Below are 12,440 nucleotides of genomic sequence, written 5' to 3'. Positions count from 1 at the left end.
TAATATATGACGGTGGGGGGCGGGGGTGAGTGGACTGAACTTTTGTGCTTGCGATGTGAGGCTCTTGGACATGGTGCTGTTGGTCACGTGGCCAGCATTCCATCAGCACCAAGGAAGAGGACAGTCCCAGCCCTGTGCTGCCATCTCCCAGGAAGTCAGGGGCTCCCGTGCCGCCCCCAGTGCCACAGCGAGAAGGGGCGGGAGCAGCACGCAGGGACTTCTGACCCCAGCTTGGGTTTCAGTTGGGTAGCAGCGAGGGTGAGCAGGGAGTGAGACAGTGGATGGGGCCGGGCCCAGGGCCCCGGGTCGGGAAGAGGGCCCCCGGGAAGGAGAGCTCCCGTCTGGGAAGGCCCATCCTGGACTCTGTCTGTCTTGCAGATCGTGGACAAGAACAGCCGCTACAAGTCCATTGATGGCTCGGATGAGACTAAAGCCAACTGGATGAGGTGAGTCCTCTCTGCTGGTTGCCTGGGGGCCCAGCCTGGCCCCTGGGAAGGAGGCCGAGGCAGTGGGGGGAGGCCTCCAGCGGCGGAGGCCCCCGGTGGCTCCGGGACCTGCAGGGTTTGGAGCGGGTCTGACTCTGGGGGTCTTGCCATCACTCAGGCTTTCTTGGGGCAGCTCTGGAGGAGGGCTGTGGCCAGGGCAGTGTGATGGGTGTGGCGTACCCAGGCCCCAGGAGGGGGCAGCAGAGTGCCCCCCCATCTGGGAGCATGGCACCTTCTCCTGGGACAGACCCCTGCTGGGGCACTGCAGGAGCCAGTCCCGGCAGCCCCATGGAAGAGGAGGCATCTGGCCAAGCCCATAGCTTGGTTTCCACCCGGGCTTGCTGCCTCTCCGGAGTGGTTCTGCCCCAGTCCCCAGTCCAGCATTTGGAATAGAAGGAGGGTCTGTAATGACCAGCCAGGAGAGCGCAGGAGCCTGGGCCAGGGTCACTCCCTGGTGGCTGAACAGAGCCTGGGGCCGCGTAGCCTGCCTATGTGTGTGCTGTGCCTGTGCCGAGCGTGGTGACTGTGCAATTCCATGACCCGCGTGCACAGGGACTGGCAGGTGGACCGGTAACTGTGGTGGTAGGGACTTCCTGGGCGGGACTTGCTGAGTGAGGAAGAAGTGGTTGGGGGCTGGAAGCCATGGCGAGGTGCCCTTCCTGGTGGCTCCCTGCTGGCCTGTGCGCTCCACCAGAGACCCCCTGAGGGATGGAGCCATGCTCTCCCCTTCTCTGGGCACTTGGCTTCATCTTCATCTTTGTGGGGGGAGCGGTCTGCAGCGCCAGTCAACAGGGGCGGCTTTCCCGCCCACGCTGGGCCCGGGGTGGCTCAGCACACACAGGTGCTCCCCACGCACTGTGCACCTGCTCTGCCTCAGACCCCGTGCCGGGCGCCCGAAGTGGCCCTGGGTTTCCCACCCGCCAGGCATGCCGCTGCCTGGAGGAAGCTTCGTTGAGGGCCTTCCTTGAGGGCCAGGGTTTGGGCTGGGGCACTGTGAGCAGGTGGAGCCGGGTCCTGCCCCCTGGCCATGCCCCCTCGCCTGTGCTGCTCCAGGCTGGCCGCTGTCCGGCTCTCCGGCACCGCCCACACTCCTTAGCCATCTCAGGGCTTCTGCCTCAGGGACAGGGCTCTCCCCTAGGCCTGAAGGAGGGGGTTCCTCACCGGACCTCACACCGCCATTGCCTGGTACCCCAGTGTGGCTGACTCAGGCGGGCTGGGTGGAGCCTGGGGGGCTGGGTGTGGTCAGGCTCTCCACGGTGCCTCTGTGCTGAGCTGGGGTTTGCTCAAGGTGGCAGAACAAGGCTGGGGACCTGCGGCACAGAGAACCAGGCGGAGCGTGGTGGGCGTGTCCTGGCGTGGCTGGGGGTCTCTTCCAGGCCTGCTCTCAGCCGGGTCCTGATCCAAGACAGTGCCTGCGTGGCCAGAGCCAGCGGCTGTCGTCTAGAGAAGGCTTGATGGGGAGGGGTGCAGGTTCATTGCCATGGAGACGCGCCGCTGCTGGCAGTTGGGGGAGGGGAGGGGCGAGCCGGTTTATCCTGGGCACCCTCTCCCCCACCGTGTACAGCTCATGTTGGGAGCTTTGATTTCGGGGCAGCTCGACTTCGTGCGGCCACTGCCGTGTGCGTGGTGGTCTGGAACCAGGGGCTGCCTGTGCCCCAGAGACAGCTGGTGATGCCTCGACTCTGCAGGTGGGCGCACCTGCTTTCTGTCAAGGGCGAGGGCTCTGACCCCACCCTGCACGGGTGCTCCCTCTCACTCCAGTCCCCTGGCCTCATGCGGCAGTGCTGGTGACACTGAGGGACCTGCGGTGAACCCGCCCAACAGCCCCTCAAGGTTTGCCCAAGGATGCTTGCTTTGTCATGCCGGGTGCCCCAGCCTTTCCCTTCCAGGCTCCAGGTTGGCATGGCGGGGGAGGTCAGGGCCATGGGCTCGTGGTGGCGCTGGCCCCTGGCTGCTGGCTTGGTTCTGGGGGCAGTGAGTGTAGAGTTAGGCTCTGGACTTCCCTCCATGCCCCGGCGTGCTGTCTGGGGTGAGCTTTATGGACTTCCTACTGCTAAAGGGCGGACAGAACCACAGTGCGGGGAAGTGGAGTTCCAAAGCCATGGCAGGTGCCGGGTCTGAGGGACGGGCCCAGGGCCCCGGCTGCACGGTCAGAGTGGAGGCCAAGGACATCACTCCTGGCTTCTCAGTGGACTGTGGTGGGCTCCTCGAATTCCACAAGACAGCCGTACCCCAAAAGGAACTGCTGGCAGCACCCCTGTGGGAGGCGAGCCTGTGTCCTGCGTGGCTTCAGAGGTGGGGACTTGGGGGAAGGGTACAGGGGACGGGAAGGTAGTGACACAGTAAGCTTTCAGGACCGCGCCCTGGTCAGGGGTGGCACCAGTCTCGTGCTGTGGCCTTTGTCAGCAGGGTCCCCGTGTCATGTCTCCCGTGGCCCTCCCTGCCACCCTGTGGCTCCATGCCGTGGGTCCCTGAGCGCCTCCTGGGGCTTTCCAACTCTCTTCCATCGTCGCCACGCCTCTCCCTCCTTCCCAAGTGCCCCCCAGAGCCCGCTGTGCCCGTGTTCCCATCCCTTGTGGGGAGAACAAGGTGGGAGAGGCGGCATAGGCCGGAGCTGCCCGCCCTCCCCGGCCTTTGAGAGGTAAGGCAGGGGCTGACACTGAAGGCGGCCACGCCGAGTCCACACTCCCACCCGCCTGTGGGATGGGCGTCTCCTCCAGCCGCCCTGCCCGCCGCTGGATAGCGGAGGGGACACTCAGTCTCAGGAGGGTGTGGTGGGGGGCCGGGCTGCCCCAGGTGCCTCCTGGCCCCCCCGGCCGTTGGCCGGCCATTAGGAAGAAGAAGGCCCACGCGCGCTGATGGTCCTTTACCCAATTGTGCTTTGTGGGGTATTCAACCCAAGGAACGTGGCGCCCCTGGCTGAGCGCAAGAGGAAGCCCAAGTTCTCCAAGGAGGAGTTGGACGTTCTGGTCACCGAGGTGACCCACCACGAAGCCGTTCTCTTTGGGCGGGAGACCATGCGGCTGTCCCATGCCGACAGGGACAAGATTTGGGAAGGCATAGCCCGGAAGGTCACCTCGGCCAGCCAGGTCCCCCGCTCCGTCAAGGACATTAAGCACAGGTGGGATGACCTGAAGCGGAGGACCAAGGACAAGCTGGCGCTCATGCGGCAGTCCCTGGCGGGCCCCGGGCCGGGCGGCCGCGGCCCCACCATCGTGCTCACCGCCCACGAGAGGGCCATCGAGTCGGCACTGCTCACGGCCCGGGCCGGGCACGGCTTCGCCAGGGCGGAGCTGGACGTCGCGGACAGCCCATGCACAAGCTGTGAGTATTGGGCTCCCTGCTTGGGGATGGTGGCCCGTGACCTCCCCTCCCCCCTCCCCTCCCCCCCTCCTCCTGTCCTTCTGTACCTTGTCCCCCTGTCCTCCCCTGCTGCCAGTGGGGGTAGAGATGGGGGGGAGCAGAGCCGTGGGTGTCCCACCTGCCTGGGGCCCTGTTCCCAGGCACTTCCTGGCCACGTGGGAGTCCGCCAGCAGCAGGGCGGGGGCTTCACGCTCAGCTCTCAGTGGGACATCCTTCGTGGCTCCTGCACGAGGGGCCCGTTTCCCTTCTGCATTTGGCCCTGGGCCTGCAGCAGCCGCCCTGTGCTGGGGGAGGAGGGGCGGGGAGCCGCTCCCCTGGGAAGGGGACAGCCAGGCTAGGAGGGGGAGGGCGAGCGAGAGTTAAGCAGGCGGGGTGGGGCGCGCGAGGGGCGCTGAGCAGGGGCGCGGAGGCCGGCCTGCTGAGAACAGCATGTACGAGGCCCCGCATCAGGAAGGCGTTTGGCACGTTCCAGGAGCAGCGAGAAGCCAGGGCAGCCGGGAGTGTGGCGGGCGTGGGGGAGGGGCCGAGAGGAGGCCGGCCGCCCTGGGATCCCATTCTCTCTCTCTGCCTCTGGTCCTGGTTGCTCTTTCTCTGCCTGCCGCCTGCACTCCTGTCTTCTGTGCCTTGCTGCGTTCCCCGTTCCCTGCCACGTCTGCTGCTGGCTGTCCTGAGACTGTTCCCAGACCCGCACCCCACCCCCACCCCTGTTCTTGCCAGCCCCCTTCTCCCTCTCTGCTGCCCTGTCTCTGATGGACCCGGAGGTGGGGGGGAGGGGGCGGCTCTAGGGCTGCAGTTCTAGGAGGGCTCACTAGAGGGAGCAGTGCAGGCCCTCCTGTGCCGCGCTGCACCCCACCCACCCTGGGTCAGCCCCCACTGGAGGCCAGGAGCTGGCCCAAGGGGCTCCAGGGAAGCCTGCTGCCCTGCCCGGGGCACGTGGTGCACAGAGACCCACCAGGCCCCTTGCCTTTGGGATCTGCTCACTTCCTGTTGGCCCGGAGCTCCCGACAGGTGGACAGTCCTGGACCCAGGTTTCCAGGACTGGAAAGGCCCTTGGGGGCCCTGGTATCCAGACCAGGAAGCTAAGCTCCAGGAAGGGACGCGGGCCCAAGGTCAACGCAGAACCAGAACTCGAACCCGGGTCTGCCAGCTCCCTGTGAAGCAGGGAGGGGGTGTCTCCGGGAGTCCCAGGGGGATTCCATCCAATCTAGAGGAAGAAAAGGGGGGCCAGTAGCCCCTGAAGTCTTTCCTTGAATCACCAAAGGCAAAGAGAGGCAGCCCAGGCAGGGAGGCCTTCCCCCCCAGCCCAGCCGGCCCTGCCTGCCCGGCCGGCAGGCAGCTGTCCCAGCACTGGCCAGGGGCTTGGTGCAGGAGGTGCAGCATCTCCTCACTGGCCTCACTCCTAACAAGCTTGGTCATGCCAGGTTCCGGGATCCCAGGGGACAGCCACTGCCCTGCTGAGCAGGGTCAGGAGGCACCAGGCTCTTCCTGCGCTGGCCCAAATGAGACACAAAGCAGCCTGCAGGATAAACCTATCGCCCCTGTCACCACCCCCTGCAGGGGGTTCTGAATTGAGCGAGCGTTTGTCATCCTACCGCAGGAATCAGCTTCTCTCTTGGAAGGCTGAACCCTCTTCTGTGTGGGTCTGGGCCCTGCCCTCTGTCCAGCCTCGAGTCAGTTGCCATGAATGGGGGCACAGGTGCCTGACAGGGAGACGCTGTCCTTCCTAGTCCAACACCAGCCCTGGCCTGCAGTCTCCTGCCTGCTGGTGCCCCCTTGTGGTGATTTTAAGGATGCAGGTTCCAGCAAGGCCACAAGGTGGCGCCAAGTAGTCAGGATTGGCCTCCGCAGACTTGGAGCTCAGCGCGGGGGCTGGGGGTGCAGCACAGCTGTCCATGGAGAGCCTCCCCCCGACCCCCCGCGCCCCCCGTCCCTTTCGGCTTTTTGCAAAGTGCCCTCATGCATGTTGCCGCGTACTCCCTGCCTCACAGCCTGGCTAGGTGACGTAGGTAGGCAAGAGCTGAAGTGGTGCGGTCGCTGGCATTGGGGTCCGTGGGTCCCTGGCCAGGGCAGTCTCCCACTGGCGTGCAGAGGAGAGGAACTGGGAGCGATTCAGGCTCGCCCTTCTCCCGGCGCGCCTCCGGGATTTGGGGGACAGGGATTTCTCCATAGGTGGGCGCCAGGATAGGCTAGGTGTCAGGCGCTGGGGGTGTTTTCAGGAGCGGATCCGAGCCCAGGGCCGCCCCCTTCATCCCCCTTGTAACCCGTGGTCCTTTTGTGTCTCTGTTCCCAAGATGACGAAGAGGACGAGGTGCCCGGGCCCTCGCGGCAGCCACTTCACGTGCCCCTGCAGCGGTCACTGGAGGAAGAGGCCCACCTGGCCAGGCCTGCCCTGCTCCGCTCCTCCTCCTCCTCCGACCAGTGCGAGCCGGTGGGCCCCAAGCCGGAGGCCCTGCCCCGACCCTCGCCCCAGGCCGCCTGCAGGACCCCGCGGCCCCACCCCAGCCCGCCCACCACGGGCCTCGAGTGGCAGCTCCTGCACACCCACGTGCAGCAGACCGAGCTGTTCCGGCAGTTCTGCCAGGAGCTGGTGGCCGTGCACCGGGACATGGCCAGCAGCCTGCACGTCATGGGCCAGGCCATGGCCGAGCTGAGCGGCCGCATCGGGCAGATGTGCCAGACGCTGACGGAGATCCGGGATGGGGTTCAGGCAGCTCAGCGGGCGCCAGTGGGCGAGGCAGCCCCTGCAGGCTCCGCCCCCCAGGCCCCCGCAGCGCCCCCACCGGAGCCCCCGCAAACTCCTACGACACCAGCCCCGGTCCGGACGACCCGATCGCGGAAGAGAAAGCACAATTTCTAACGCGGCTGGTCTGCGCTCCGAGGAAGGTGGATGCGCCTGGGAGCTGCAGCGGCGGCCCTAGGAGGACCTCGGAGGGCGCAGTCGGCTGCCCTGGGCTCCCAGCGCCTCCTCTCCTTTGGCACAGGGGGCTCCCGACGCGAGCAAAGCTGCCTGCTTGATGCTTGCTTGGCCTGGAGGTTCAGCCTCCCTTGGTCTGTGCCCCAGGGAGTGGGCTGTGCGCCATGCGGAGCCGACGCGGCCGCAGCCCCATGGAGCCATGCGGAGCGGCGATGGCACCCGCCTCCCGCGCTGGCCCCGCCCAGACCCCTTGGGTTCTCTCTGCTGTTTGCAGGGGGGAGGCGTGGAGAAGAGGGCAAGCTCAGCCTTCACAGGAGGGAGCTTCCCTCCCCGCCACGGCCCCCTGCTTACCCTCCTCGTGTGCGTGCGCGTGCGCTCCGCTGCTGTGCTTGCCTTTGGGGGAGCGGGGAGACGGATGAGGCTCCTCCCTGCGTTTGTGGATCCGTGATCTGAGTGGGTTGATGTCTGGGACTGCCAGAGAGGCAGCCGGGTCAGGTGTGACTGCGTTCCGTAGATGACAGATGACCGCAGCCAGTTAGCCACAGGGCCGGCTCGGGGGCGGTGTGCCAGCTCCCCTGGTAAGAGGCCAGATACAGAGTAGTGGGAGGCAGGGGTCGTGCTGCTTGCCTGGCCTCGGCCTCACCTATGTCGGGTCATAGCAGCCCTTGGCGGGTGAGGCTGGCATCCCACGTTGGCCCTAAGGCTCAGGGCCAGTGGCTGGGGAGAGGCACGCCCTGGGCAGCCGGAAGGCAGCCTATCGGGCTTCCGAAAGAACCCAGAGCCCAGCAGGGCTCGCGTCCCGTCCCTGGTTCCAGCATGCCTTGCCTCTGCTTGCTTGGGCTGCATCCGTGCGCGCTGGCGACATACATGCCTGGAGCTTCAGGTTTCATTTTGGGAGCTGGGTGGGGGAAGAGTTGGGCTTTTAGCCTTAGGGAGGGAGGTGGTAGCAGCCGGTGCAAGCTTGTAGCTCTGCCCTGGCGCAGCTCTGCAGCTGTGTCCTCTTCGCTCTCTAGGTGGAGGACTGCCCCCTTCCCCCGCCTCCTCCCATCCAGCCCTCTGCAGCCAGAGCCAGGGCTGGGAGGATCTCTGTGCCGCGTGCCTGCAAGGCTGCTGCTGACCCCAGGCCCAGTTTTGCGCCCTGTAGGGAGCACGGAAGGCCTCCGTGACACCCCTGTGCCCCTGGCTCCATCTCCCCATTCTCTGCTTCTTTGGGGGTTCCTGCTCCCCCAGTCTGAACACTGTCCTGTCCGAACAGCCCGAGGGCTGGGTTCTTGCCTGGAGTTGCCCCGCCCTCCGACGCTGGAACCCCAGATTGCCTTCCGAAGCATTTTTGTTAAGATGGCAATAAAAAGAAATCAGTCTCACACTTGGAACACACCCAGGCTCCAGGATCTTTCTTTGGTGTGTCTTCTCTCTCTCTCTCTTCGCTGCCCGTGAAAGCCTCGAGGGCCCGAAGCTGGGGTTAGACAGCAGGGAGAGGCGAGTGGCACCCGGGGCTCAGGTGCCTCTCGTACGTCCCGGCTTCCGTAAGCTCCCAGGCCCCACAGAGAGGGGCGTGGCAGGAGACATGGCATGCGTACAAGAGACCGGCCACTTGTAGGGCACCCCCTCTGCACATCACGAGTAAGACGCCACCGAGTGTGTTCTACTGTGTGCGTGCCTGGGGGCAGGGGAGTGTGCTGCCTGTGCCGGCAGGGAACTCTGGGGGCTGTCCACACCCGGTGTCTTTTAGGGACCACCCGGAGGCGTGAGCGTTGCTAGGCCACCTCCCCGAAGCCGCAAGGCCTCACCCGCCTGGGACCGAGGCTCCTCAAAGTAATGGAACTGCTCCTCTGGGGCCCGCCCCAGCTGGGCAGCAGCGCGCTGCCCGCCTCACAGACAGCTGCCCCCCCCCCCAGTCTTGTCTGGAAGCTTCTAGAAGCTTCTCCCCCCCTTTGGCCTCTTAGGATGCAGGCTGTCCTCTGTGGTTCTTGGCTATGGAAGTCAGGGCCAGCCACAGTGCACTCAGCGGTGCCTGGCCGGCCTCTCCTTTGGGTCCTGGGGAGGGAAGGGGCCTGGGGAGAAGCCAGGAAAGATAGACGCAGAGGAAAAGGAGGCCAAGAGACCACGGGGGCGTCCGTGGGGCAGTGGAGCCAGCAGGTTAGAGCAGGAAGAGGAGGCGAAGCGGGGGGTGGGAAGCAAGCCCGAGACTGCTCTGCGGTGCAGGGACACAACCCAGGGCCTCCCAGCCCAGAGCCCTAAGCGTGTAGCCCAGCCCGTGAGGACAAAGCACAGCCTCTTCTGGTTTCTGCCTCCCTTCCATCAGCCAGGCGTGGGCGGAGCTTGGCCTTGGCCCATCCCCCCAACAAGAACAGGGCCCCTTGGGTGAACTGAGAGTCACTTCGGGACCCAGCTAGCACATATGGCGTCCTTGATAGGACCCAGTGGGTGGGGTCTCAGAGCTGTTGTCTTCCTGCTTCTCTGGGACCCGGGGCTGCATAGTCATCGCGGGAGGTTTCGTCCAGGACCCGCCCTGACCCCCGCTGCCAGCTCACCGCGTTGCCCCTGTCCAAGGCCCCCATCCCTGTGGGCCGGATGTGAAGGGTGATTAACTACGCGGGTGTTTCTCAGGTCCCGGTGGACATGCTCAGTGCCCTCTCCCTAGGGAGGTGGTGGCCTGGTAACTCCCGCAGCCTGGTACCCGGCTGCTCAGCTACAGTGAGCGGGCAGCTGTCTTGCTCTCCTGTTTGGGGGGGGGGGCTCCTGAGTGCCTCCAGCCATGTAGTGGGACAGGTGTGGACCTTCCTGCAGGGCTTGCCATGGATGGGGGCGGGGCAGAAGGATTCGGGGACTGGGTCAAGCCAGCAGGTGTCACTGCAGAGGAGAGGACAGGCAGCAGGGGCGTGCAGGTGGCTGGCTCCAGTTAGCATTTCAATCCCTGCCGAGCAGAGCAGCAGGATCCACGGGCTGGGCACTGCGCATGGCCGCACAGGTTCTGCTAGCTTCTGAAAGTGCTTTGCAGTCTGTGCAGAGCCGTGGGGGTCTCTTTGCAAAGACCGACCCCCTCGGGGAGGAGAGCACCAGGTGATAGAAAGGGAGTCGGCCGGGATCGTTCTGATCCGTTAGCGGTTTGCTCCCCACGTCGCTCTTTGGAGCCAAGAAACCCCGGATCGTAGTAGTTTGAGAGCTGGGCAAACGCATTGCTTGCGTGGAGAGCTGCATGGGCGGCGGCTTGAAGACTGAGGGGAGGGGGAAGGTGGTATTCGTCGTGTTCTGTGCGGCCGATTCTCGGGGGAGGACGGGTGAATGGTTTGTCTCCCGTCTCTGGCAGCAGGGAAGCCAGGATTGCCTCAGTTCCGTTCTGTGCTGCCGCCGCTAGGGCGATTTTTCTTGGTTGTCAAACCCCGGACTCCCACTCCCGTGGGGATTGGAAATGGCACATTCAGGTGTGGAGACAGGGCAGCCTGTGGTTGGAGAGTTGGGGTTGCGTGGTAGGAATCTGGACTGGCTTCTCTTGGCCTGAGAGCCTTTGGGTTTGTTTGTTTGTTTGTTTGTTTTTTGCTGACAAAGTCACCGCAGGAAAAGCGTGGGAATCGCCCTATTGTCCTCACCGCTCAGGGAGACCAAATCCTTGACCAGATGCCGATGGGGACACTGAACTGTAGGGGTGAAACCCTGGTGCAGATGAACAAGTATCACACCCTCAGGGTGGGGCTGGCTTCTCTCCAAAGAGCGAAGTGGCCAGAGCTCCCGTTTGCTCCCCGCTCTGCCTCGTTCTCGCCCCACGCTGGGGCTCTGCTCTCCCTCCGCTTGTCACAGTGGGGTCACCCCTGGACTCCAGGAGCTCCCTGCGCAGGCGGCTCAGCCTGCAGCAGGGCTGGGCAAAGCAGGCTTCACAGGGGACTGCCCAGATGGGAAGGGTGGGATGGACAGGAGGCGGCAGGCACTGTGCCCGGGGCATCTCCAATGAAGATGCACGGTGCTCCTGGCCACCGCCACTCCCGCCGCCTCCTGGGATTGGCGTTTGTGGACTTCTTGTCTTTGTGTATGTGTGTGGGAGGATGAGTGGAGGAGGAATCATACTTCCTTACTGGGAGGGAAAACTTGGAAAGTGCAGGAAATTGCAAACACGATCCACCTGTCACGGGTAATCACTGTTAAAACATTGGTGTTATTTTCTCCAGGTAGTGGAACAAGGCTTGTTTTGAAAGCATTAGCGAAAGCGTGGTATAAATAGCTTTCACTCCTCTCACTCTGTCTCGGCGCCGTTTCTCCTGGCATGAACGCGTCTTTGTTAAACATTTTCCTATAGGGGCAGGCGTTGCGTCACGGTGCATTAAGCCCCCACCTGGGATCTCCATCTTCCACATGGGGGGCTGACATTGAATCTCTATCTCTGCTCCTGAACCAGCTTCCTGCTGACGCACGCCCCAGGAGGCAGCCGGTGATGGCGCAAGGACTTGTGTCCCTGCACCCATGTGGGGGACCCGGACGGAGCTCCTGGCTCCTGGCTTCAGCCTGGCCCAGCCGTGGCTGTTGCGGGCTGTGGGGGAGTCAGTCAGTGGGTGGAAGTATCTTTTATTCTGTTGCTCTGCCTTGCAAAGAAATCAAAATAACTAGATAAACTGTAAAAAGTGTTTTTCTGCCGATGAGTAACATTCCAGTGGTGACTGTTCTGTCGTTTATGAAATTATTTTTCCAGTCTGAGACGTTCAGCTGCTTTTCCTTTGGCACTGTTAAAAACAGGGGAATCAGGCCGGCGCTGTGGGGTAGTGCGTTAGCAGTGCAAACATCCCATATGGGCGCTGGTTCAAGTCCCGGCTGCTCCACTTCTGATCCAGCTCCCTGCTGTGGCCTGGGAAAGCAGCAGAAGATGGCCCAGGTTCTTGGGCCCCTGCACCCACGTGGGAGACCAGAGGAAGCTGCTGGCTCCTGGCTTCCAGTTGGCTTGGCTCTGGCCATGGTGACCATTTGGGGAGTGAACCAGCGGATGGAAGATCTCTGTCTTCCCCCATCTCTCTAACTCTGCCTTTCAAATAAATGAATAAATCTTAAAAGCAAAGGAAAAGGAAAATTGGGAGAAGAGCATCCTGGGCTACCAGGCTAACATCCCCAGTACACTTATCACTCTTGATCTGTGTGGCCAACTTATTTCCCAAAGGATGGCGCCAGCTGCTTAGGCACTGCCTGTCCACAAGGGGTCTTTCGGTCTGCCTTGGCCAGTTCAGATCCTACCCTTTTTTTTTTTTAAAAAAAAAAAAAAAAAAGGCTGGCGCCGCGGCTCACTAGACTAATCCTCCGCCTAGCGGCGCCGGCACACCGGGTTCTAGTCCCGGTCGGGGCGCCGGATTCTGTCCCGGTTGCCCCTCTTCCAGGCCAGCCCTCTGCTGTGGCCAGGGAGTGCAGTGGAGGATGGCCCAGGTGCTTGGGCCCTGCACCCCATGGGAGACCAGGAAAAGCACCTGACTCCTGGCTCCTGCCATCGGATCAGCGCGGTGCGCCGGCCGCAGCGCGCCAGCCGCGGCGGCCATTGGAGGGTGAACCAACGGCAAAGGAAGACCTTTCTCTCTGTCTCTCTCTCTCACTGTCCACTCTGCCTGTCAAAAAAATAAAAAAAAATAAAAAAAAAAAAAAGATGCACTGGGGGTATAGGGTGCTGCTTTGCTTGTCTTTGCTCATCAGTGATGTTGAATACTTTC

General features: G+C 63.5%; 1 protein-coding gene across 4 annotated transcripts in view; it reads left to right on the top strand.

Annotated features, from left to right (window-relative positions):
• The window catches only part of PRDM11 (PR/SET domain 11), an 82,004-nt gene that overhangs the window by 54,910 nt on the left and 14,654 nt on the right, over positions 1-12,440 (top strand). For 3 of the 4 annotated variants that reach the window (XM_070064444.1, XM_008270164.4, XM_051852605.2), the window contains exon 5: positions 379-446. In XM_070064444.1, the coding sequence (XP_069920545.1) occupies positions 379-446 (68 nt within the window). Of the gene's footprint in view, positions 1-378; positions 447-3,387; positions 3,810-6,139; positions 11,986-12,440 lie in introns of those variants that run through there. The other variant, XM_051852610.2, reaches the window with a different exon arrangement.

The sequence above is a fragment of the Oryctolagus cuniculus genome, chromosome 1, assembly GCF_964237555.1.
Source record: "Oryctolagus cuniculus chromosome 1, mOryCun1.1, whole genome shotgun sequence".
Lineage (NCBI taxonomy): Eukaryota > Metazoa > Chordata > Mammalia > Lagomorpha > Leporidae > Oryctolagus > Oryctolagus cuniculus.
This window is presented reverse-complemented; position numbering and strand designations above follow the sequence as displayed.